Source organism: Staurois parvus, unplaced genomic scaffold (assembly GCF_062004578.1).
Source record: "Staurois parvus isolate SC_StPar_1 unplaced genomic scaffold, SC_StPar_1.0 ptg000092l, whole genome shotgun sequence".
Classification (NCBI taxonomy): Eukaryota; Metazoa; Chordata; class Amphibia; order Anura; family Ranidae; genus Staurois; species Staurois parvus.
In genome coordinates, this window is record NW_028317888.1 from 3,843,210 (window position 1) to 3,866,989 (window position 23,780).

Genomic DNA, 23,780 nt, shown 5'->3' on the forward strand with positions numbered 1-23,780 from the left:
GTGCTGCAGACACAATTTATGTCTCTAGACTGGATTTATGGAGGTTCTGGGGTTCAGCTGGCAGCAAAATGTTGATTTTTCCTATAAGCATTGCATAATGTAGGCACCCAGGACATGTGACTGGGGTCTCCTGCCTTGTGCCTGACTCTTCCAGGGTACCTTCTCTGTTATTTCCTGGATGTGCCGGGTGGAGGGATATGTCTGTAGTGTCTCAGACCCAAGTCACTGAGTGCAGTCTCAGGAGATGGGAGGCAGCAGTGTGGGATCTCTGCAACATGTCTACAGTAAACATGTACCGTATTTGCCGGCGTATAAGACGACTGGGCGTATAAGACGACCCCCCTACTTTTCCTGCTAAAATGTAGTGTTTGGGCTATACTTGCCGTATAAGACTACCCCTCTTCCAATGCACACCAGTGGGAGGAATAGTGCCCCATCATTGATGTCAGTGGGAGGAATAGTGCCCCATCATTGGTATCAGTGGGAGGAATAGTGCCCCATCATTGGTGTCAGTGGGAGGAATAGTGCCCCATCATTGGTATCAGTGGGAGGAATAGTGCCCCATCATTGGTATCAGTGGGAGGAATAGTGCCCCATCATTGGTATCAGTGGGAGGAATAGTGCCCCATCATTGGTATCAGTGGGGGGAATAGGTGCCCCATCATTGGTATCAGTGGCAGGAATGGTGCCCCATCATTGGTATCAGTGGGGGGAATAGGTGCCCCATCATTGGTATCAGTGGGAGGAATAGTGCCCCATCATTGGTATCAGTGGGGGGAATAGGTGCCCCATCATTGGTATCAGTGGCAGGAATAGTGCCCCATCATTGGTATCAGTGGCAGGAATAGTGCCCCATCATTGGTGTCAGTGGGAGGAATGGTGTCCCATCATTGGTGTCAGTGAGGGGTGGAATAGTGCCCCATCATTGGTGTCAGTGGGGGGAGGAATAGTGCCCCATCGTTGGTGTCAGTGGGGGGGGGAATAGTGCCCCATCGTTGGTGTCAGTGGGGGGGAGGAATAGTGCCCCATCGTTGGTGTCAGTGGGAGGAATAGTGCCCCATCGTTGGTGTCAGTGGGAGGAATAGTGCCCCATCATTGGCATCAGTGGGAGGAATAGTGCCCCATCATTGGTATCAGTGGGGGGAATAGGTGCCCCATCATTGGTATCAGTGGCAGGAATAGTGCCCCATCATTGGTATCAGTGGCAGGAATAGTGCCCCATCATTGGTGTCAGTGGGAGGAATGGTGTCCCATCATTGGTGTCAGTGAGGGGTGGAATAGTGCCCCATCATTGGTGTCAGTGGGGGGAGGAATAGTGCCCCATCGTTGGTGTCAGTGGGGGGGGGAATAGTGCCCCATCGTTGGTGTCAGTGGGGGGGAGGAATAGTGCCCCATCGTTGGTGTCAGTGGGAGGAATAGTGCCCCATCGTTGGTATCAGTGGGAGGAATAGTGCCCCATCATTGGTATCAGTGACACCAATGATGGGGCACTATTCCTCCCACTGAGACTTGCTGACCCTGTTCTCGTATGGTGCTGCTGCAGCCAGCATATGTGGTTGCAGCAGCACCTCTACACAGAGCACTTACCTGCTGCTCCGGCACTCAATTTTCGCGGGGCCGCTCGGCTCCGCCCCCTCGCCGGTGATTGGCCGCCTGTGTGCCTTTCCTGAGCTACAGTTCTGGCGGCCAATCACCGGTGAGGAGGCGGAGCCGCGCAGCCGCACGAACATCCAGTGGCCGAACTGAAGGAGACGCCGCGCTTCCTGGACCGGATCGTCGTGGGACTGGATCCAGGTAAGAGACGTCAGCCCCTGCAAACCCCTGTACTTAATGCCGCAGCCCCCCTAACATGTGTACCGGCGTATAAGACGACCCCCGACTTTTGAGAAGATTTTCAAGGGTCAAAAAGTCGTCTTATACGCTGGCAAATACGGTAATCTTCCACTGATTACTGAATACCAATATTATAAGTCCTGACCCTTACACTGTATAATTTATAGAAAAAAATATGCAGCGCTAAAAAACATATATCTTATAAAGGTAAGTATAACCATACAGTTGCAAGAAAAAGTATGTGAACCCCTTGGGATTATGTGGAGTTTTGCATGAATTGGGCATAAAATGTGCTCTGAACATCATCTAAGTCACAACAATAGAAGAACACAGTCTGCTGAACATAATACTACACAAACATTAGATGTTGCCATGGTTTAATTGCACATAACATGTAAACATTCACAGTGCAGGGAGGAAAAAGTATGTGAGGCCCTAGCTTAATGACTTCTCCCAGAGCTAATTGGAGCCAGGAGTGAGCCAACCTTGACTCCAATCAGTGTGATGATATTGGATGTGTTGCTGACAGCTGTCCTGCCCTTAAAAAACACACACCTGTTTTGGGTTTACTGGTTTCAAGAAGCACTGTCTGATGTAAACCATGCCTCGCAGAAAAGAGCTCTCAGAAGACCTACGATCAAGAATTGTTGACTTGCATGAAGCTGGAAAGGGTTACAAAAGTATCTCCTTGAGCCTTGATGTTCATGTGTCCACGGTAAGACAGACTGTCTACAAATGGAGAAAGTTTAGCACTGTTGCTACTCTCCCTAGGTGTGGTCGTCCTGTAAAAATGACTGCAAGAGCAGAGCGCAGAATGCTGCATGAGGTAAAGAAGAATCCCAGAGTGTCAGCTAAAGACCTACAGAAATCTCTGGGACATGCTAACATTTTTGTTGACACATCTACAATAAGGAAAACATTAAACAAGAATGGAGTACATGGGAGGACACCACGGAGGAAGCCATTGCTGTCCAAAAAGAAGATTGCAGCACGTTTGAAGTTTGCAAAAGAGCACCTGGATGTTCCACAGCACTACTGGCAAAATATACTTTGGACAGATGAAACCAAGATTGAATTGTTTGGGAAGAACACACAACACTATGTGTGGAGAAAAAAAGGCACAGCACACCAACATCAAAACCTCATCCCCACTGTGAAACATGGCGGAGGGAGCATCATGGTTTGGGGCTGCTTTGCTGCCACAGGGCCTGGAGGGATTGTTGTCATTGATGGGAAAATGAATTCCAGAGTTTATCAAGACATTTTGCAGGAAAACGTAGGACCATCTGTCCGCCAACTGAAGCTCCGCAGAGGATGGGGGATGCAACAGGACAATGACCCAAAGCATACAAGTCATTCAACAAAACAAGGGCTGCAACAGCACAGAATACGCCTTCTGGAGTGGCCCAGTCAGAGTCCTGACCTCAACCCCATTGAAATGCTGTGGCATGATCTTAAGAGAGCGATTCACACCAGACATCCCAAGAATATTGCTACACTGAAACAGTTTTGTGAAGAGGAGTGGTCCAAAATGACTCCAGATCGTTGTGCAGGTCTGATCTGCAACTACAGGAAACGTTTGGTTGAGGTTATTGCTGTCAAAGGAGGATCAACCAGTTATTAAGTCCAAAGGTTCACATACTTTTTCCTCCCTGCACTGTGAATGTTTACGTTATGTGCAATTAAACCATGGCAACATCTAATGTTTGTGTAGTATTATGTTCAGCAGACTGTGTTCTTCTGTTGTTGTGACTTAGATGACGTTAAGACATTTTATGCCCAATTCATGCAAAACTCCACGTAATCCCAAGGGGTTCACATACTTTTTCTTGCAGCTGTAAGTGGCCGCTGATATGAGCGCAAAATGGTGCAAATGACATCTTGGCTTGATTATTGCGAGCCTCACAAGGTGGAGCCATTTAGGAGTGTGGAGTCAATGCTTAGAGCTGCCTGATGAGTCTGTGAGCGGAGTGAGACCCCCGAGTGTGAGTTATCATCTTGACTGTCCACTGCTGAGCCTGATGACCCCGTAGCCTCAGACCAGATCCGATGACCCCATCATAAGGATATACATATAATGCGCATATTATATGTACTTCTGGTAAGTGCATCACCTCACCAGATCTTGGCACCAGTATTGATGGTCACGAAGCACCGATCACCTTGCATGATGGACATCATTATTTTGTGATTGGACTCACTAGGACTGTCATGTTATTACTGTTACGTCATTCATAGACGTATTTCCACTGCACTACTTTTGCGCTCATATCAGCGCCCACTTATAATATACGGTTATACTTACCTTTATTTTTTATTTTTGTATTAACAATTTTTATTAGTTTTCACATATACATATATAGTGGGGCAAAAAAGTATTTAGTCACCACAAATTGTGCAAGTTCTCCCACTTACAAAGATGAGAGAGGCCTGTAATTGGCATCATAGGGAGACCTCAACTATGAGAGACAAAATGAGAAAACAAATCCAGACAATCCCATTGGCTGATCTGGAAAGAATTTATTTGCAAATTATGGTGGAAAATAAGTATTTGGTCACCTACAAACAAGCAAGATTTCTGGCTCTCACAGACCTGGACCTTCTTCTTTAAGAGGCTCCTCTGTCCTGCACTCATTACCTGTATCAATGGCACCTGTTTGAACTTGTTATCAGTATAAAAGACACCTGTCCACAACCTCAAACAGTCACACTCCAAACTCCACTATGGTGAAGACCAAAGAGCTGTCGAAGGACACCAGAAACAAAATTGTAGACCTGCACCAGGCTGAGAAGACTGAATCTGCAATAGGCAAGCAGCTTGGTGTGAACAAATCAACTGTGGGAGCAATAATTAGAAAATGGAAGACATACAAGACCACTGATAATCTCCATCGATCTGGGGCTCTATGGAAGATCTCACCCCGTGGGGTCAAAATGATCACAAGAACGGTGAGCAAAAATCCCAGGACCACACAGGGGGGCCTAGTGAATGCCCTGCAGAGAACTGGGACCAACGTAACAAAGGCTACCATCAGTAACACACTACGCCGCCAGGGACTCAGATCCTGCAGTGCCAGACGTGTCCCCCTGCTTAAGCCAGTACATGTCTGGGCCCGTATGAAGTTTGCTAGAGAGCATTTGGATGATCCAGAAGAGGATTGGGAGAATGTCATATGGTCAGATGAAACCAAAATAGAACTGTTTGGTAGAAACACAACTCGTCGTGTTTGGAGGAGAGAGAATGCTGAGTTGCATCCAAAGAACACCATACCTACTGTGAAGCATGGGGGTGGCAATATCATGCTTTGGAGCTGTTTCTCCGCAAAGGGACCAGGACGACTGATCCATGTACAGGACAGAATGAATGGGGCCATGTATTGTGAGATTTTGAGTGCAAACCTCCTTCCATCAGCAAGGGCTTTGAATATGAAACGTGGCTGGGTCTTCCAACATGACTATGATCCCAAACATACGAAGAAGTGGCTTTGTAAGAAGCATTTCAAGGTCCTGGAGTGGCCTAGCCAGTCTCCAGATCTCAACCCCATAGAAAACCTTTGGAGGGAGTTGAAAGTCCGTGTTGCCCAGCGACAGCCCCAAAACATCACTGCTCTAGAGGAGATCTGCATGGAGGATGGGCCAACATACCAGCAACAGTGTGTGCCAACCTTGTGAAGACTTACAGGAAACGTTTGACCTCTGTCATTGCCAACAAAGGATATATAACAAAGTATTGACATGAACTTTTCATATTCACCAAATACTTATTTTCCACCATAATTTGCAAATAAATTCTTTCCAAATCATCCAATGTGATTGTCTGGATTTGTTTTCTCATTTTGTCTCTCATAGTTGAGGTCTACCTATGATGCCAATTACAGGCCTCTCTCATCTTTGTAAGTGGGAGAACTTGTACAATTGGTGGTGACTAAGTACTTTTTTGCCCCACTGTGTATATATATACATACACACATAGTGTCACATAGCAACAGTGAGGAGGCCATCAAAACCGTACATTTGGAGAAAGGTGGGAGGAAGTGAAATTATCCCATGGGTGCCACATTGCCTCGAACACAGCAATCGAACTGGCGTGTAGAGCAGTCAGGTACTCCATCTGTCTCACATCAGCAATAATTTTAAACAGAGTTGGCATCGAAGGAGGAATAGAGGATAGCCAACACATAGGAATGCTTCTTCTAGCCGCTATCAGGATATGTGTGGCGAATTTCCTGGCCATTTTGGGAAGACCTGGGAATGGCAGACTCAATAAAAAGTACAGAGGTTCAAAGGGAAGGGAGGTATGCAATAGCAATTGTAAAAAGGACAAAACCTCTTCCAAAAGGGAACGATGGATCCACACGTCCAAAAAATGTGGAAGAGAGAGCCAAGGTCTTTCCCGCAATGCCAGCAAGCAGAAGAAGCATTCGGATTAAAGGCATGGATTACATCAGGAGTTTTGCACCACAGCATCATCATTTTGTATGTATTTTCCTTATAAACCACACAGACAGAAGATTTAGATGAGTTTTCCCAAATTTTCCTCCACTGCATCAGATCAATGTCACATTGTAAAAACTGGGACCACTTGCGCATGTAGTGGTGAGTGTCATTAGAGAGGGGGGAGGCATCCATAAGAAGTTTATATGTATTACAAATTAAGCCCCTTTGATGTGGACCCTGTATGCACAGACACTCAAACGGAGTGGGTTTCCCAAGAGTCAATGTGGGGAACATGGTAGAGAAAAAGTGGCGTATCTGGAGGTAGATATATAAGTGTTGGGAAGGTAGATCCTTTTTCTGGAGGTAAGCGAATGGTTGCAGCCTCCGAGTCACGGGTGTACTAAATGACGTAGTTGGAAGAGGTTAGCTGTGACCCAAGGGAGCACCCGGGACACGGCCAAACTGTCTGGAAGGCTGGGGTTGAAGAGGACATTAGTCAGTGGGGAGCAATCCGATGTCAGTGCAAACCTAGTCTTACATTTCTGCCAGATACTCATGGAGAATTGCATGGGGCCAAGGAAAAAATGATGGATAGGGACAAGGTCCACCACTGAGGTCGACCAGAGGAGAGAGCAAGGATGAGTCGGAGTCAATTGTAAGGACTAGATCTCAGTCCACAGGTTGGGAGGGTTATAAGACCACGATGCGAGGAAGCGGAGATGAGTAGCATAGTAATAGGTCACGATATCCGGTGCCCCTAGGCCTCCCCTAGAGCGCAGAGAGAGTAGTACACTACGTGCAATTCTATGTCGCTTATTATACCAGATGAAATGTAGAAGGGATTTCTGGAGGGAGTGTAGTCTGGACATAGGAACAGGAATGGGGAGGGTCTCAAATAAGTACAGAAGTTTGGGCAGTACAGTCATTTTTATGACATTGATGCGTCCCAGGAAGGATATGGGAAGGGTATCCCAAAATTTCAAGGAGCAAGAAATAGCTGTAAATAAGGGGGGGAAATTGGCGTCATATATAGAATCGTAGGAGGAGACTAGTACCCAAGTATTTTAGAGAATGAGTGCACCATCGATAAGGGAAGGATTCCTGGAGAGACGTGAGAACAGCTGGTGGGATATGGAGTGGAAGTGCTTCAGTTTTGGAAGTATTAACCTTGTAACCCGAGAGAGTCCCAAACTGACATAAAATGTTTTGCAGTACTGGAAGAGAGATTTGGGGATTCGACAGTGTAAGGAGGATATCATCCACAAATAGAGATAGTTTGTATTCATGGCCATGGGATAATATCCCTTGTATGTCGGGGTGAGACCGAATTGCAATAGCCAAAGGTTCCAAGCAGAGGATAAACAATAGAGGGGAGAGTGGGCATCCCTGTCGTGTACCATTCGACATCTGGAAAGGAGGGGAGAGAAAGGAGGCCAATCTGACCTGTGAGGAAGGATAAGAATAAAGAGCTTTTAAAGCTGCCACAAAGGGGCCGCGGAAGCCAAACTTCTCCAAGACCATAAACATATAAGGCCAGCTGAGGCGGTCGAAAGCTTTTTGGGCATCTAAGCTCAATAAAATGGTGGGCGTAGCAGACCGATTAACCAAGTCAACCAGGTTGATGGATCTCCTAGTATTGTCCGCTGCATGTCTGGCAGGAACAAAGCCTACTTGGTCTCTGTGTATGAGCTTGGCTAGGATTTTAGAAAAAATCTTGTAATCGGAATTAAGTAGGGCAATAGGACGGTAATTATCTAAAATAGAGTGATCTTTGTCCGGTTTGGGAATTACGGAAATGTATGCACGGGAAAAGTCAGCCTGGGGAGTAATACCCTTGAAAAAATCCTGATAGAGAGAGAGAAGATGTGGAGCCAGGATACCAATGAAAGTCTTGTAGTAAGAGTAGGGAAGTCCATCTGGTCCCGGCGATTTGCGTGAGGGGAGATGTTTGAATGTATCAAATAGTTCCTCAGAGGAAATGTCAGCATTAAGGGCCGAGATGTCAGAGGGCGATAGCTTCATCAATAGTAGAGGATTAAAAAACCTATCGAAAGAGGGCAGGATGGAGATCTGGGGTCAAACAGTTGTAAAGGGACTCGTAATAGGAGCCAAAAAGGGAGACCATTACATGGGGGTCATAAGTAGGGTCCCCATTTGGTTGGATGAGATGGTCCGGCAGTGTAGAGGGAGTTTGGGCTTTGAGTCTAATAACGAGCATGCGGTGAGGTTTGTTGGAAAATTCATAGAACTTCTGCTTGACTCAGAGAAGAGATTTAGTGGACTTACAGGCATCAAGAGCCTTGATTCGGTCACGGAGAGAGGTCACTTTACGCAGCCCAGAAATAGATGGTTTTGCGAGAAGTCTACGTTCAGCCAAAGTTAACTGGCGGACTAAGGTAGTCCTGGCACTCTCTGAGGATTTCTTCAGGCGAGAGCCCATGGAGATACACAGACCTCAAAATACCGCCTTGTGGGCTTCCCATACGGTTGAGTTGGATGGTACAGAGCCTACATTGTGGTGGAAATACATGTCAAGTCCCTGTTAAAGCTCAGCACGGAGATGTTCCGTGGTTAAAAAGGTTTCATTAAGGCTCCAATGACCCACCTTAGGCCTAACAGTAGGGAAAAAGAGATTTAAGGTCAAGGAGGCATGATCAGACCATGTGATAGGGTTGATATCAGAGGAAACCAGAAGGGGGAGCAGAGGAGCTGAAATAAAAAAGTGATCTAGTCGTGAATAACTACGATGAGGAGTGGAGTAAAAGGTGAATTGTTTGTGAAGGGGGTGCCGGATCCGCCATGCATCAAAGAGACGATGTTCCCTGATCAGCTTACGCAAAAGATTTCGAAGACGAACATTGCAGCTTCGAGGGAGTAGACTCAAAAAGAGCCTTCCTATCTTTATGTGGTGAGAGGATTAAGTTAAAATCACCCCCTATAATCATGTGTGGAGTAGGGAAGGAACCTAATTTGGTGAGTGTTTGTGTCAGAAACTGTAACTGACCTGAGTTCGGGGCATATAAGTTCATCAAGATAAGAGGAGTATCACCAAGTGTACATTCTAAAATAATGAAGCGACCATGGTGGTCGACCCTGGAGGAAACGACCCGAAGGGAGCAATGTGTCCGAATCAAAATTGCCACTCCAGCCTTCCCAGATGGGTCAAAGGCCGAGTAGGATTGGGAAAAAAACCTTGAGGCAAAACGAAAGGAGCCTGTTGATTTAAAATGGGTCTCCTGGAAAAAAATAATGTCTGCTCCTGAAGATCGGAATTCCTTCAAAGCCATCCACTGCTTCTGAACAGAATTAAGGCCTTTGACATTATATGACATAAGTCGCAAAGCCATCACAAAATAACAATAGATATAGCATGTGTACCAGCAGGAAAGGTAAATGGAAAACCATCGATGAAACTAAACAAAAAACAAATGACATTAATAGATAAACCGGAAACACAACAGTAAAAGACATAGATATCCGTGAGGATATACACTTGGGAAAAAAAACTATACCCAAGTCGTCCAGGCCAGTGGCTGGACGGGATCGGGGGCAACACGACAACCGAACATAACAGTCGTCAAACCCGGCCAGAAAATCAGAGCAAATGAAAGCACCCAGCAAGGGCTCAGCCAGGAAAAAAAAAAAGGGGGGGTAGGGAAGGGGGGTGGGGGGGAGGGAAGGGAAGAAGGGAGGAATAAAGGACAACCATGAAGTATCTGCAGGAGAACACTCTAGAAGAGCATCAGGTAGGCTCATCTCTGGAATGAGGACGAGGACGTTGTGGAGTACGTGAAAAATGCTTCTGACCCCTACAAACTGGTGTCCAAATCTTGTTGGGAGTAACAGAAGGGCGAGATGGAGTAGACGGTGATGAGGAGGCGTCTTCTGGTAGAGGAGGTAGTCCCAATTGCATCAGAAAGGAGTCCGCCTCTAAGAGATCACGTAGAATAACTTGGGAATTGTCTTTGGAGACAACCAGCTTGAAGGGAAATCCCCAGCGATAAGGGACACGGTGTTGTTGAAGGTGCGTGGTGATTGGTTTCAGTGCCCACCATTTGGCCAGGGTGATCGGAGAAAGAACACAAAAGAGCTGGAGCCTGTCCCCTTTAAATTCCAAGGAAGGCTTGTTGCGTACGGAGGCTAGCAAGGCTTCTTTGCTTTCAAAAAAATGAAAGCGGACGATGACGTCACGAGGTCTGGTACCATCAGCAGGTCTAGAGCCTAGTGAACGGTGGGCCCTGTCCATGCGCCAATCTGCTTCTGGGACCATGGGGGCGGTTGCGATGAAAAAGGATAAGAGATGTCGGCGGAGTTGGGAATCGGCAATAGACTCAGACATACTGCGAATACGGATGTTCTGCCGACGTTCCCGGTTTTCCAAATCTTCTTGTTGGAGCTGGATTTGTGACATGGTGTGTTTCAGATACACGTTATCTTCTTCTAAGACATGGACATATTGCACCAATTCATCAAATTTGTTCTCCAATTGATCCGCACGCTCACCGATTTGAGCTATTTCCCCTCGAAGATCCAAAGCCAATTTGCCCACTTCGGTGGATATAGAGGCGGTAATGTTGCGTAAAAAAACTTGACGTTTTTCCTCCAACGCAAACACCGTGAGAGAAGATGAGGAGTGAGGAGTGGAAGGAACAGTGGGAGGATGGCTCAACGAAGGGTGTTCTATTGCCCCCCCCTAACAGTGTCAGGGGCTCGGGATCCTTCATCTGGGGGTTAGGAGACCGTGGGGATGCAGGGGATGCTGGCTGCACTGTAGAGCTGGTGGCTGCAGTACCTCCGGCCACCACTGGGGGCCCGAAGCATGTTCTCCGGGTCTCAGCTGTAATAGAGGCTGGGGATTGCAGCCTGGTGAGGAACCGCTGCAGCGGGGATGGCCGCGGTTCACTCGGCGAGAGGGGGGCTTCCAGCGCCCGATCTTCCCCATTGTCTCTTCCCTTATCGTGGGGGCCGGGTGCAAAGCTGAGGTGACTCACCCAGGGACGCTCGGAGGCCGACGCTGCGCCATGGGTGAGTCGCTAAGGCCAGGGAAGCAGGGAGCCTCAGAGGAATGCGGCCATCACCTGTCCTGGTCGCACATGCGCCCCCCTTACCTTTATAAGATATATGTTTTTAGCGCTGCATATTTATTTCTATTTATCATTTTAAGGTGTTGAGGTTTTACCTTTATATGCTGGCTGCTTTTTTTCCACTTTTAATATTGCGTTCACATTTACACTTTATATATACTGTATAATTTATATTTGTAACGGAACCGGACCCTGAATGCGCTAGTATTTCCGTTAGACTCTCACTTCCCTGTCCGAACATTATCCACGGACACCACCGCTGACCATACAGGAAATAGACAGCACCAGGCTCTTCTTAAGACAGGAAGTGAGACTGCTTTATTTTAACACAAACACAAGATATACACATGGTGGGGAAATACAACCAGTAACAGGAAACACATCAGCAGGCCATCCCATCAGGGGGAAGGGCTGCTGGAAACACCCCCCACCAAACCAAGACACACCATAGAACAATGAGATACACCATGTGGCAGTAGACAATACACACACAATAGAACAATGGGATACTCCCAGTGGCAGTAGACAATACACACACAATAGAACAATGGGATACTCCCAGTGGCAGTAGACAATACACACACAATAGAACAATGGGATACTCCCAGTGGCAGTAGACAATACACACCCAATAGAACAATGAGATACACCATGTGGCAGTAGACAATACACACACAATAGAACAATGGGATACACCATGTGGCAATAGACAATACAGGAACACATACATCCCATAATAGTTTGCTGTCAAGGAAGACACAATAGAACAATGGAGAAACCACATGACAGTAAACAATGAACAACCCCCACACCCCACCTATACATGTCTACACAATACTAGGACATTCCACCCTGTACGCCTAACAGGCACAGGGTGATTTACACATAAGAGGGATATGGGGAGCTGCAGCAGGGGTCTCCCCACCACTCCAAAGGAGGCTGTGCCCCCCACCCAAAGTCACTCCCCTCACAATATTGTACATTACATACTCCTGGACCCTGCACTATATACTCTGTTGTACATTACATACTCCTGACCCCTGCACAGTATATTCTATGATGTACATTACATTCTCTTGACCCCTGCACTATATACTCTATGTTGTACATTACATTCTCATGACCCCTTCACTATATATTTTATGTTGTACATTACATTTTCCTGACACCTGAACTATATATTCTGTTGTGCATTACATACTCTTCACCCCTGCATTATATACTCTATGTTGTACATTACATCCTCCTGACCCCTGCACTATATACTCTATGTTGTACATTACATACTCCGGACCCCTGCACTATATACTCTATGTTGTACATTACATCCTCCTAACCCCTGCACTGTATACTCTATGTTGTACATTACATACTCCTGACCCCTGCACTGTATACTCTATGTTGTACATTACATACCGCTGACCCCTGCACTATATACTTTGTTGTACATTACATGCTACTGACCTCTGCACTATATACTCTATGTTGTACATTACATACTCCTGACCCCTACACTATATACTCTATGTTGTACATTACATACTCCTGACCCCTGCACTATATACTCTGTGTTGTACATTCCATAGTCATGACTTCTGCTCTCCCCCCTGCCCCCACTGCTATATATACACATAATATGGATTCTCTTTTGTTCCCCCCATTTCCTCCCAGCTGGACATTTTATATCGGATGATGTGATTGGAGCACAGACTTTTACATGGTGATAATAATGTGATAACATCCTCCAACTTTGGACCCTTAAACAGAAAGTGATAATGAGGGAGGAGTCAATACCCCAATGATGGTGGTCTTCAGGATCAGTCCAGTCTTCATCTTGGTTGTTCTCCCCCCATCCTCACTCTCTGACCTCTGGTGGGGCTCAGCCCCGCTGTTCTTCATGACTAAATCATGGACTAAATAAGGAAGTGCAGTACTTCTTGTGTTGGGAAGATGGCGATGAGTGATAGTTGGGGTGGGGACCCTCGTCCTATAATCCCCTCATCACTGTCCCTCCTATAAAAGACAGTTCTGGTTGTTTCCTCACTCTGTGACTAAGGTCCATGAATAAAGAAATGACCTGGTAGGAGATCAGAGGAGCCATTTCCTAGTTCCCTTGAGGGTGGAATTGTAAGCTCCTCAAAAACCAAGCTGCCTGATGTGGGCGGAGTCCTGGTTTGGGGGAACCAATCAGCTCCTGTCTAGTAATCCTCTTTGTCTTTGTATTTTAGTCCATGGCCGGGAGATGAGGAAAACCTCCGAGGATTGTCTCACTTTGTCTCCAGACTGGAAAGTAGAAGATGAGGACATCACACAGTATAGTCCAGGAGAAAACCCGACTCCTTCCAATGTCCATCCGGCACCACCCAGTGTAGATGGACCATCGGATTCCTTGTATCCGGAGGAACCTCAGACTGTGCGGGACCGGGCCGGCCTTCCAACAGGGAAGACATTCTCCTGTACTGAGTGCGGGAAGGGTTTCCTTTATGAATGCCGTCTTAATGTGCATAAAAGGTCTCACATGGGGGAGAAGCCATATTCCTGTGCTGAGTGTGGGAAATGTTTTTCACTGATGTCCTACCTTTGCAAGCATCAGAGATCTCACACAGGGGAGAAGCCGTATTCCTGTCCTGAGTGCGGGAAATGTTTTTCAGTGAAGTGTAATCTTTACACACATCAGAGATCTCACACGGGGGCGAAGCCGTATTCCTGTCCTCAATGCGGCAAATGTTTTTCGGTGAAGTGTAATCTTTACTCACATCAGAGATCTCACACGGGGGAGAAGCCGTATTCCTGTCCTGAGTGTGGGGAATGTTTTTCACAGAAGTCCAATCTTTATAGACATCAGCAATTTCATACAGGTGAGAAGCCGTATTCCTGTCCTGAGTGTGGCAAATGCTTTTCATTGAAGTCCAGCCTTTACAGACATCAGAGATCTCACACGGGAGAGAAGCCGTATTCCTGTCCTGAGTGTGGGGAATGTTTTTCACAGAAGTCCAATCTTTATAGACATCAGCAATTTCATACAGGTGAGAAGCCGTATTCCTGTCCTGAGTGTGGCAATTGCTTTTCATTGAAGTCCAGCCTTTACAGACATCAGAGATCTCACATGGGAGAGAAGCCATATTCCTGTCCTGAATGCGGGAAATGTTTTTCAGTGAAGTCCCATCTTTACACACATCAAAGATCTCACACGGGGGAAAAGCCATATTCTTGTCCTGAGTGTGGAAAATGTTTTTCAGATAAGTCCAATCTTTACAGACATCAGAGAACTCACATGGGGGTGAAGCCACTTTCCTGTCCAGAGTGAGGGAAATGTTCCTCACTGAAGTCCTGTCTTCCTGTACATCTGGGATTATAAAGAGGTAGACAGATCAGACAGGGGTCAGTACCCCTAGGGGATGGAATGGGGGGAGGGCTATGGCAGATGATAAGAAGGTTCCCATGTTACAAACAACCAGTGGAATTGGTAGCATTTGTAGGAAAATAAAAGATACACAAAATCCGTGTGAACATGGTGTCGGTGAATGAACAAGGTGTCGGTGAATGAACAAGGTGTCGGTGAATGGACAAGGTGTCGGTGAATGGACAAGGTGTCAGTGAATGAAAGTGTTTGTTCCCCAATACCAGAAGTGTGCCCAGCACAATAGGTGAGTTGGAAGTTTTGGTGCATGAAGAGAACTAGGATTGAATTGGTATTGCTGAATCTTGGCTTCATTCCTCACATGACTGGGCCATTCATATTCCTGGCTAGGTTCTCTTTCGGAGAGACGGGGGAAATAGAAAAGGTGGTGGTGTCTGTCTCTATGTGAGAAGTGATCTCAGAGCGAGTGTGAAAGAGGACCTAGTTGATGGAGAGTGTGATGAGGCTGAAGGATTATGGGTGGAACTGCACATGGGGGGCGGTACTACAAAGGTCATCATTGAAGTTTGTTATAGGCCTCCCAGTGTTAATGAGGAGGTGGAGACTCAGCTCCTCACACAGATGGAAAGGGCTGCAAGGGCTGGGACAGTGATAATAATGGGGGATGGTAACGACCCAGAAAGTGACTGGAGTAATGGTACTGCAGGAACAGTTAAAGGGCAAAAATATATAAACCTACTACAGGACAATTTTATGGTCCAGTTCATAGAGGCCCCAACTAGGAATGATGCTCTGCTGGACATGGTCATCTCAAACCATGCAGAGCTTATTACGAATGTCCATATAAAAGAACATCTGGGTAGCAGTGACCATAACATGATTTCATTTATTGTTAGCTGTAAACAGCGAGCACATACGAGAAAATAAAAACGCTCAACTTTAAGAGAGCTAATTTTCCGAGAGCTGCTCTCCAAGACTTAGACTGGGAGGGAATTCTGGCATCGATGAACACAAACCAGAAATGGGAGTTCTTCAAAAAGCCTGTATGTGACCACACTGCAAAATATATTCCCATGGGCAACAAGTATAAAAGGCTACAAATCCAACCTATGTGTCTTACGGCCAAAGTTACAAAAGCGATAGATAATAAGAAAAGAGCTTTTATTAAATATAACAATGAAGGAACGCGATCATCGTTTACACATTACAAAGAATAGAACAGAAGATGCAAAAAGGAAATAAAGGCGCAAAAATTGAAAACAAATGACAGAAAGATATCAGGACGACCCCAAAACATTCCTCCAATCTATGAATAGTAGAAGGTCCGGTCCCAGCATGTAGGCCCTTTACAGAACCATCTAGAGGGGGGGGACAAAGAGAAGGACAATGTATGAAATCCCTTCTTCAGCTCTGTGTATACAAAGGAGCATGGGGGGGCTCTTGTCCATAATGGGGGTGGTACTGACACCCCCCAGATGATCCACATTGGCTCACAATTGATATGATCCAGAAATATTTGTACAGAATAAAGGTGAATAAAGCCCCTGGACCGGATGGCAGACACCCACGGGGGCCTTAAAGGATTCAGCTCTGTCATCTCACAGCCATTGTTTCTCATTGTTAGGGACTCTTTAATGACTGGCATAGTACCACTGGATTGGTGTAAGGCCAATGTGGGGCCAATATTTATAAAGGGGACAAAATCTTTCCCAAGTAATTATAGAGCTGTTAGTGGAACTTCTATAGTTGGGAAGATACTGGAGAGTTTAACCCCTCCCCCTCCTGAGGATTTACCCCCCTTAATGACCAGACCTCTTTTTGCTTTCGGCACTGCACTAGTTCAACTGATAATTGCGCGGTCATGCAATGCTGCACCCAAACAAAATTTATGTCCTTTTTTTCACACAAATAGAGCTTTCTTTCTGAGGTATTTGATCACCTGTGCACTTTTTATTTTTTGCGCTATAAACAAAAAAGACCAAAAATTAAAAAAAAAAAACAATATTTTTTACTTTTGGCTATAAAAAATATATAGTAAACTCAAAGTTAGTTATAAATTTAGGCCAAAATGTATTCTGCTCCATGTTTTTGGTAAAAAAAATCCCAATAAGTGTATATTGATTGCTTTGTGTGATAGTTATAGCGTCTACAAACTATGGGATAGATAATGGAATTTACACCATTGTTTTGCTATACAGCACTGCACTTGTGTTACTGACAATTGCGCGGTCATGCAATACGGTACATAAATGAACATGTAACTAAACTCTTCTTTAAACATAGATGAATCTATCCCAATATACAATAAAATAAAATAATAAATTGTAAAATAAAATACAAATCCCCAAAAATTATATATCAAACTAAATGTCCCAAAAAATAAATGTCCAAAATGTCTCTGTAAAGATGTCTTTCCAAATTCCAAAGCAAACTCGTATCATCTTTAATCATCCAGTATGGAAATTCCAAAATTCTTTGTGAACCTCAAAAAAATAAACTTCTGATAGTGTATTACCTTTATACTGAACATACATGTAAAATAGTGAAAGAACCGTGTATCATGCCAACTGCATAACGTGAGCTCACACGTGAAAAACAATTCCTCTACCAATATATCAATCTCTGAATATGTAAATACACTCGTGACAAGAATCAGAAGAGTGACCACTCCAAGTCCAAACGATGAAACGTGATCACCTCCAAATAGTGAGAATGGAGAATAACCCAAATCTCTAATAGTGAGCACTACAAACTCAATAATAGTGAACAATAAAGTGCTCTCCTCCAACTGGTGCAACAATGGATCATTCCCCTCTGGAAATAAATCCCAGGCTGTCAGGGGATAGTCGCACTCTCCAGGCTTCCTAATGTTCCTGTTGGCACTCTTCCATATTCCTCATCAGGTGAGATAGGAGACAATCAGCGCTATATAGTAACAGAAGTCAATATTTATTGAATATCTTACATTACAATTGAAGAATATCAGCTTCCAGCATTCAGAACAGCTCAGGTGTAGTCCTATGTATAGAGAACCGCATGTTCCCACTTCCAAAATGGCCACCACCACACTTCCGGTTTTGCGTGAGTTCTTCAGACGTTGCGTGTCTCGACATGTTTCGTCACTTCCTGGACTTTTTCACAAGGGATCAAGATGTCTGAGAGGTGGTTCCTTATATTCTGTCCCACATCAAGGGCAAGAAATCGAATCCGCCATCTTACTATATGGAAAAATGGAATCATGTATATCTTTATTCCCATTCCCTATATGAGCTCTGCAATCCCTATACAAACACTGCAATCCCTATACGAGCACTGCAATCCCTATACAAACACTGCAATCCCTATACGAGCACTGCAATCCCTATACGAACACTGCAATCCCTATACGAGCACTGCAATCCCTATACGAACACTGCAATCCCTATACGAGCACTGCAATCCCTATACGAACACTGAAATCCCTATACGAGCACTGCAATCCCTATACGAGCACTGCAATCCCTATATGAGCACTGCAATCCCTATACGAGCACTGCAATTCCTATACGAACACTGCAATCCCTATACGAGCACTGCAATCCCTATACGAACACTGCAATCCCTGTACAAACACTGCAATCCCTATACGGACACTGCAATCCCTGTACAAATACTGCAATCCCTATACGAACACTGCAATCCCTGTACAAATACTGCAATCCCTATACAAGCACTGCAATCCCTATACGAACACTGCAATCCCTACACAAACACTGCTATCCCTATACGAGCACTGCAATCTCTGTACAAACACTGCAATCCCTATACCAGTGATGTCGAACCCGTGGCACGCGTGCCACAGCCGGCACGCCGAGCCTTATCTGTGGGCACGCCAGGAGAATCCAGCGGCGCGCTGTCTTCCCGGCTGTAGTGTGCGTGACAGCCGGGTCCCAAGTGCGCATGCGCAAGAAGCAGTGCTCTTTGTGAATGGTAAGGCGGTACCTGGGACACATGACAGATCCCAGAAGCCGCCGGACCAATCACAAAGCGCAGCGCTTCTCGCGCATGCGCACTGGGCATCCGGCTGTCCGACGAGCGCCCACACTACAGAAGCCGGGAAGACAGCGCGCGGCTGGATAGAGGAACAGGTAAGATAAAAAAAAAAACTCTGCGGAAGTAAGAGCGGGTACCTGTCAAATTCAGGTACCCGCTCCCCCTCCCTCCCCAAAGGTCAGCAGTCATCCCTGTGCTGTCCGCAGTCTCTGGTCATCCCTGTGCTGTCCGCAGTCTCTGGTCATCTCCTGTACTGTCCGCAGTCTCTGGTCATCTCCTGTACTGTCCGCAGTCTCTGGTCATCTCCTGTACTGTGTCCGCAGTCTCTGGTAATCCCTGTACTGTGTCCGCAGTCTCTGGTAATCCCTGTACTGTCCGCAGTCTCTGGTCATCCCTGTACTGTGTCCGCAGTCTCTGGTCATCCCTGTACTGTCCGCAGTCTCTGGTCATCCCTGTACTGTGTCCGCAGTCTCTGGTCATCTCCTGTACTGTGTCCGCAGTCTCTGGTCATCTCCTGTACTGTGTCCGCAGTCTCTGGTCATCCCTGTACTGTGTCTGCAGTCTCTGGTCATCTCCTGTACTTTCCGCAGTCTCTGGTCATCCCTGTACTGTCCGCAGTCACTGGTCATCCCTGTACTGTGTCCGCAGTCTCTGGTCATCCCTGTACTGTGTCCGCAGTCTCTGGTCATCTCCTGTACTGTCCGCAGTCTCTGGTCATCCCTGTACTGTCCACAGTCTCTGGTCATCTCCTGTACTGTGTCCGCAGTCTCTGGTCATCCCTGTACTGTGTCCGCAGTCTCTGGTCATCCCTGTACTGTGTCCGCAGTCTCTGGTCATCCCTGTACTTTCCGCAGTCTCTGGTCATCCCTGTACTGTCCGCAGTCTCTGGTCATCTCCTGTACTGTTCGCAGTCTCTGGTCATCTCCTGTACTGTGTCCGCAGTCTCTGGTCATCTCCTGTACTGTGTCCGCAGTCTCTGGTCATCTCCTGTACTGTCCGCAGTCTCTGGTCATCTCCTGTACTTTCCGCAGTCTCTGGTCATCTCCTGTACTGTGTCCGCAGTCTCTGGTCATCTCCTGTACTATGTCCGCAGTCTCTGGTCATCTCCTGTACTATGTCCGCAGTCTCTGGTCATCTCCTGTACTGTGTCCGCAGTCTCTGGTCATCTCCTGTACTATGTCCGCAGTCTCTGGTCATCCCTGTACTATGTCCGCAGTCTCTGATCATCTCCTGTACTGTGTCCGCAGTCTCTGGTCATCTCCTGTACTGTCCGCAGTCTCTGGTCATCTCCTGTACTTTCCGCAGTCTCTGGTCATCCCTGTACTGTCCGCAGTCACTGGTCATCCCTGTACTGTCCGTAGTCACTGGTCATCCCTGTACTGTGTCCGCAGTCTCTGGTCATCTCCTGTACTGTGTCCGCAGTCTCTGGTCATCCCTGTACTGTCCGCAGTCTCTGGTCATCTCCTGTACTTTCCGCAGTCTCTGGTCATCCCTGTACTGTGTCCGCAGTCTCTGGTCATCCCTGTACTGTCCGCAGTCTCTGGTCATCCCTGTACTGTCCGCAGTCTCTGGTCATCCCTGTACTGTGTCTGCAGTCTCTGGTCATCCCTGTACTGTCCGCAGTCTCTGGTCATCCCTGTGCTGTCCGCAGTCTCTGGTCATCTCCTGTACTGTGTCCGCAGTCTCTGGTCATCTCCTGCACTGTGTCCGCAGTCTCTGGTCATCTCCTGTACTGTGTCCGCAGTCTCTGGTCATCTCCTGTACTGTCCGCAGTCTCTGGTCATCCCTGTACTGTGTCTGCAGTCTCTGGTCATCTCCTGTACTTTCCGCAGTCTCTGGTCATCCCTGTACTGTCCGCAGTCACTGGTCATCCCTGTACTGTGTCCGCAGTCTCTGGTCATCTCCTGTACTGTGTCCGCAGTCTCTGGTCATCCCTGTACTGTCCGCAGTCTCTGGTCATCCCTGTACTGTGTCCGCAGTCTCTGGTCATCCCTGTACTGTCCGCAGTCTCTGGTCATCCCCTGTACTGTCCGCAGTCTCTGGTCATCTTCTGTACTGTTCGCAGTCTCTGGTCATCTCCTGTACTGTGTCCGCAGTCTCTGGTCATCTCCTGTACTGTGTCCGCAGTCTCTGGTCATCTCCTGTGCTATGTCACCAGTCTCTGGTCATCTCCTGTACTGTGTCCACAGTCTCTGGTCATCCCTGTACTGTGTCTGCAGTCTCTGGTCATCCCTGTACTGTGTCCGCAGTCTCTGGTCATCCCTGTACTGTCTGCAGTCTCTGGTCATCCCTGTACTGTCCGCAGTCTCTGGTCATCCCTGTACTGTGTCCGCAGTCTCTGGTCATCCCTGTACTGTCCGCAGTCTCTGGTCATCCCTGTACTGTCCGCAGTCTCTGGTCATCCCTGTACTGTCCGCAGTCTCTGGTCATCTCCTGTACTGTGTCCGCAGTCTCTGGTCATCCCTGTACTGTCCGCAGTCTCTGGTCATCCCTGTACTGTCCGCAGTCTCTGGTCATCCCTGTACTGTCCGCAGTCTCTGGTCATCTCCTGTACTGTGTCCGCAGTCTCTGGTCATCCCTGTACTGTCCGCAGTCTCTGGTCATCCCTGTACTGTGTCCGCAGTCTCTGGTCATCCCTGTACTGTGTCCGCAGTCTCTGGTCATCCCTGTACTGTGTCCGCAGTCTCTGGTCATCCCTGTACTGTCCGCAGTCTCTGGTCATCCCTGTACTGTGTCCGCAGTCTCTGGTCATCCCTGTACTGTGTCCGCAGTCTCTGGTCATCCCTGGACTGTCTGCAGTCTCTGGTCATCCCTGTACTGTGTCCGCAGTCTCTGGTCATCCCCTGTACTGTTAATTAGTTTGCACTACTGTACGAGTTGTTTTTTCTAAACCAAAAGCTCGATATTCAGGTTTCATTGCAGTGTTGGCACTTTGAAAGAAATAAGTTGGTTTTGGGTTGCAGTTTGGGCACTCGGGCTCAAAAAGGTTCGCCATCACTGCCCTATGGTAATGACTCCCTCTACTGGTCAATCTATGCATTCCCAGATCAATACATTCTACATCTACTCACACACAAACTAAACCTGATCCATATCCCCCAAACTATCTCATAAAAATGATAATAAATATGATATATAATAAAATAAATTAAATATAAAATAAATAAAATCAACCCCTAAAAAACACTAACAGTTAATATAAAATCTACCAAATACATAAAAGTTTTCACTGTTTTACATGTATGTTCAGTATAAAGGTAATACACTATCAGAAGTTTATTTTTTTGAGGTTCACAAAGAATTTTGGAATTTCCATACTGGATGATTACAGATGATACGAGTTTGCTTTGGAATTTGGAAAGACATCTTTACAGAGACATTTTAGACATTTATTTTTTGGGACATTTAGTTTGATATAATTTTTGGGGATTTTTATTTTATTTTACAATTTATTTTATTGTAAATTGTATTTATGTATTATTTTATTGTATATTGGGATAGATTCATCTATGTTTAAAGAAGAGTTTAGTTACATGTACACATACTTTCAAGGGTGAAAGTTTACTTTTCTTTGGGTATTGTAGATATTTTTGTAGGTGATAAGGTGCGGAATTCTGTTTATTGATTATTGTGTACGTAAATGAAATTTGCATCCTTTTTTTTCCCAAATAGTTTTCCTTTAGTGGTATTTGATCACCTGTACACTTCTTATTTTTCGCGCTATAAACAAAAAAAGACCAAAATTTTTAATAAAAATATTTTCTCATTTCTGTCATGAAAAATATCAAAAAACTAAAATTTCATCATAAATTTAGGCCAAAATGTATTCTGCTCCATGTTTTTGTAAAAAACATTCCCAATAAGTGTATATTGATTGCTTTGTGAAAGTTATTTCATCTACAAACTATGGGATAGATGATGGAATTTACACAGCTTTTACTTTCTGACTGCCCATCATATTTCTTGAGGTGCTAAAATACCAGGATAGTACAAACACCCCAAATGACCCCTTTTTGGACAGTAGACACCCTAAGCTATCTGCTGAGAAGCATATTGAGTCCATGGAGAATTTTTTTTTTCCGCAAGTTTTTGGAAAACTAAAAAAACATTTTTTTTTACACAAAGTTGTAACTTAAATTATATATTTGTCACACAAGCCATGGGTATATGTGGAATTACACCCCAAAATACATTCTGCTACTTCTACCAAGTATGGGGATACCACATGTGTGAGACTTTTTGGGAGCCTAGCCACATACAGGAGCCTGAAATCCAATGACCACTTTGAAAGCCTGAAGGTGAGTAACTTCCTCATTTCACTTCCTGACTACCTATCATAGTTTCGGAGGCCCTGAAATGCCAGGATAGCACCAACCCCCCCAAATGACCCCTTTTTGGAAAGTAAACACCCCAAGGAATTTAAAAAGAGGCATGGTGAGTATTTTGCAGATTTAATTTTTTTCTTACAAGGTTTTGAAATATAAAAAAAGAAAACAAAAAATAAGTTTGTTTTTTTTTTTCTTCAATTTTCAAAAACTTGTGACAACAAATGAGATCTGCAAAATACTCGCCATGCTTCTTATCAAATTCCTTGGGGTGTTTACTTTCCAAAAAGGGGTCATTTGGGGGGGTTTGGTGCTATCCTGGCCTCCGAAACTGTGATAGGTAGTCTGGAAGTGTAATGAGGAAATAAAGCCATTTAAAAGCCTGAAGGTGCTTATTGGATTTTGGGGTCCTGTACTTGGCTAGACTGCCAAAATGTCTCACATGTGGTACCCCCATACTCAGGAGAAGTAGCAGAATGCATTTTGGGGAGTAATTCCACATATACCCATGGCACGCGTGAGTAATAAATCATTTAGGTGACAATTTTGTGTAAAAAAAAAATAAATGTAATTTTTTTAAAGCAAACACCCTAGTGAATAAAATGGTGGGTACTGCAATTTTTTATGGCACATAGTACATGTGCAGTGATTTTTCAGATGCAATTTAAAAAAAAATGCACTTTTTTTACTTTTAATGCACAAAAACAC

The 23,780-nt window shown here is 45.6% G+C and overlaps 1 protein-coding gene across 1 annotated transcript; it reads left to right on the top strand.

Annotated features, from left to right (window-relative positions):
- Window positions 1–13,551: 13,551 nt before the first annotated feature.
- LOC149468154 (uncharacterized) lies at window positions 13,552–14,864 on the top strand. The gene has a single exon (XM_089670619.1). The coding sequence runs from the start codon at window positions 13,597–13,599 to the stop codon at window positions 14,659–14,661; it is 1,065 nt and encodes a 354-aa protein (XP_089526745.1). The 5' UTR covers window positions 13,552–13,596; the 3' UTR covers window positions 14,662–14,864.
- Window positions 14,865–23,780: the final 8,916 nt, after the last annotated feature.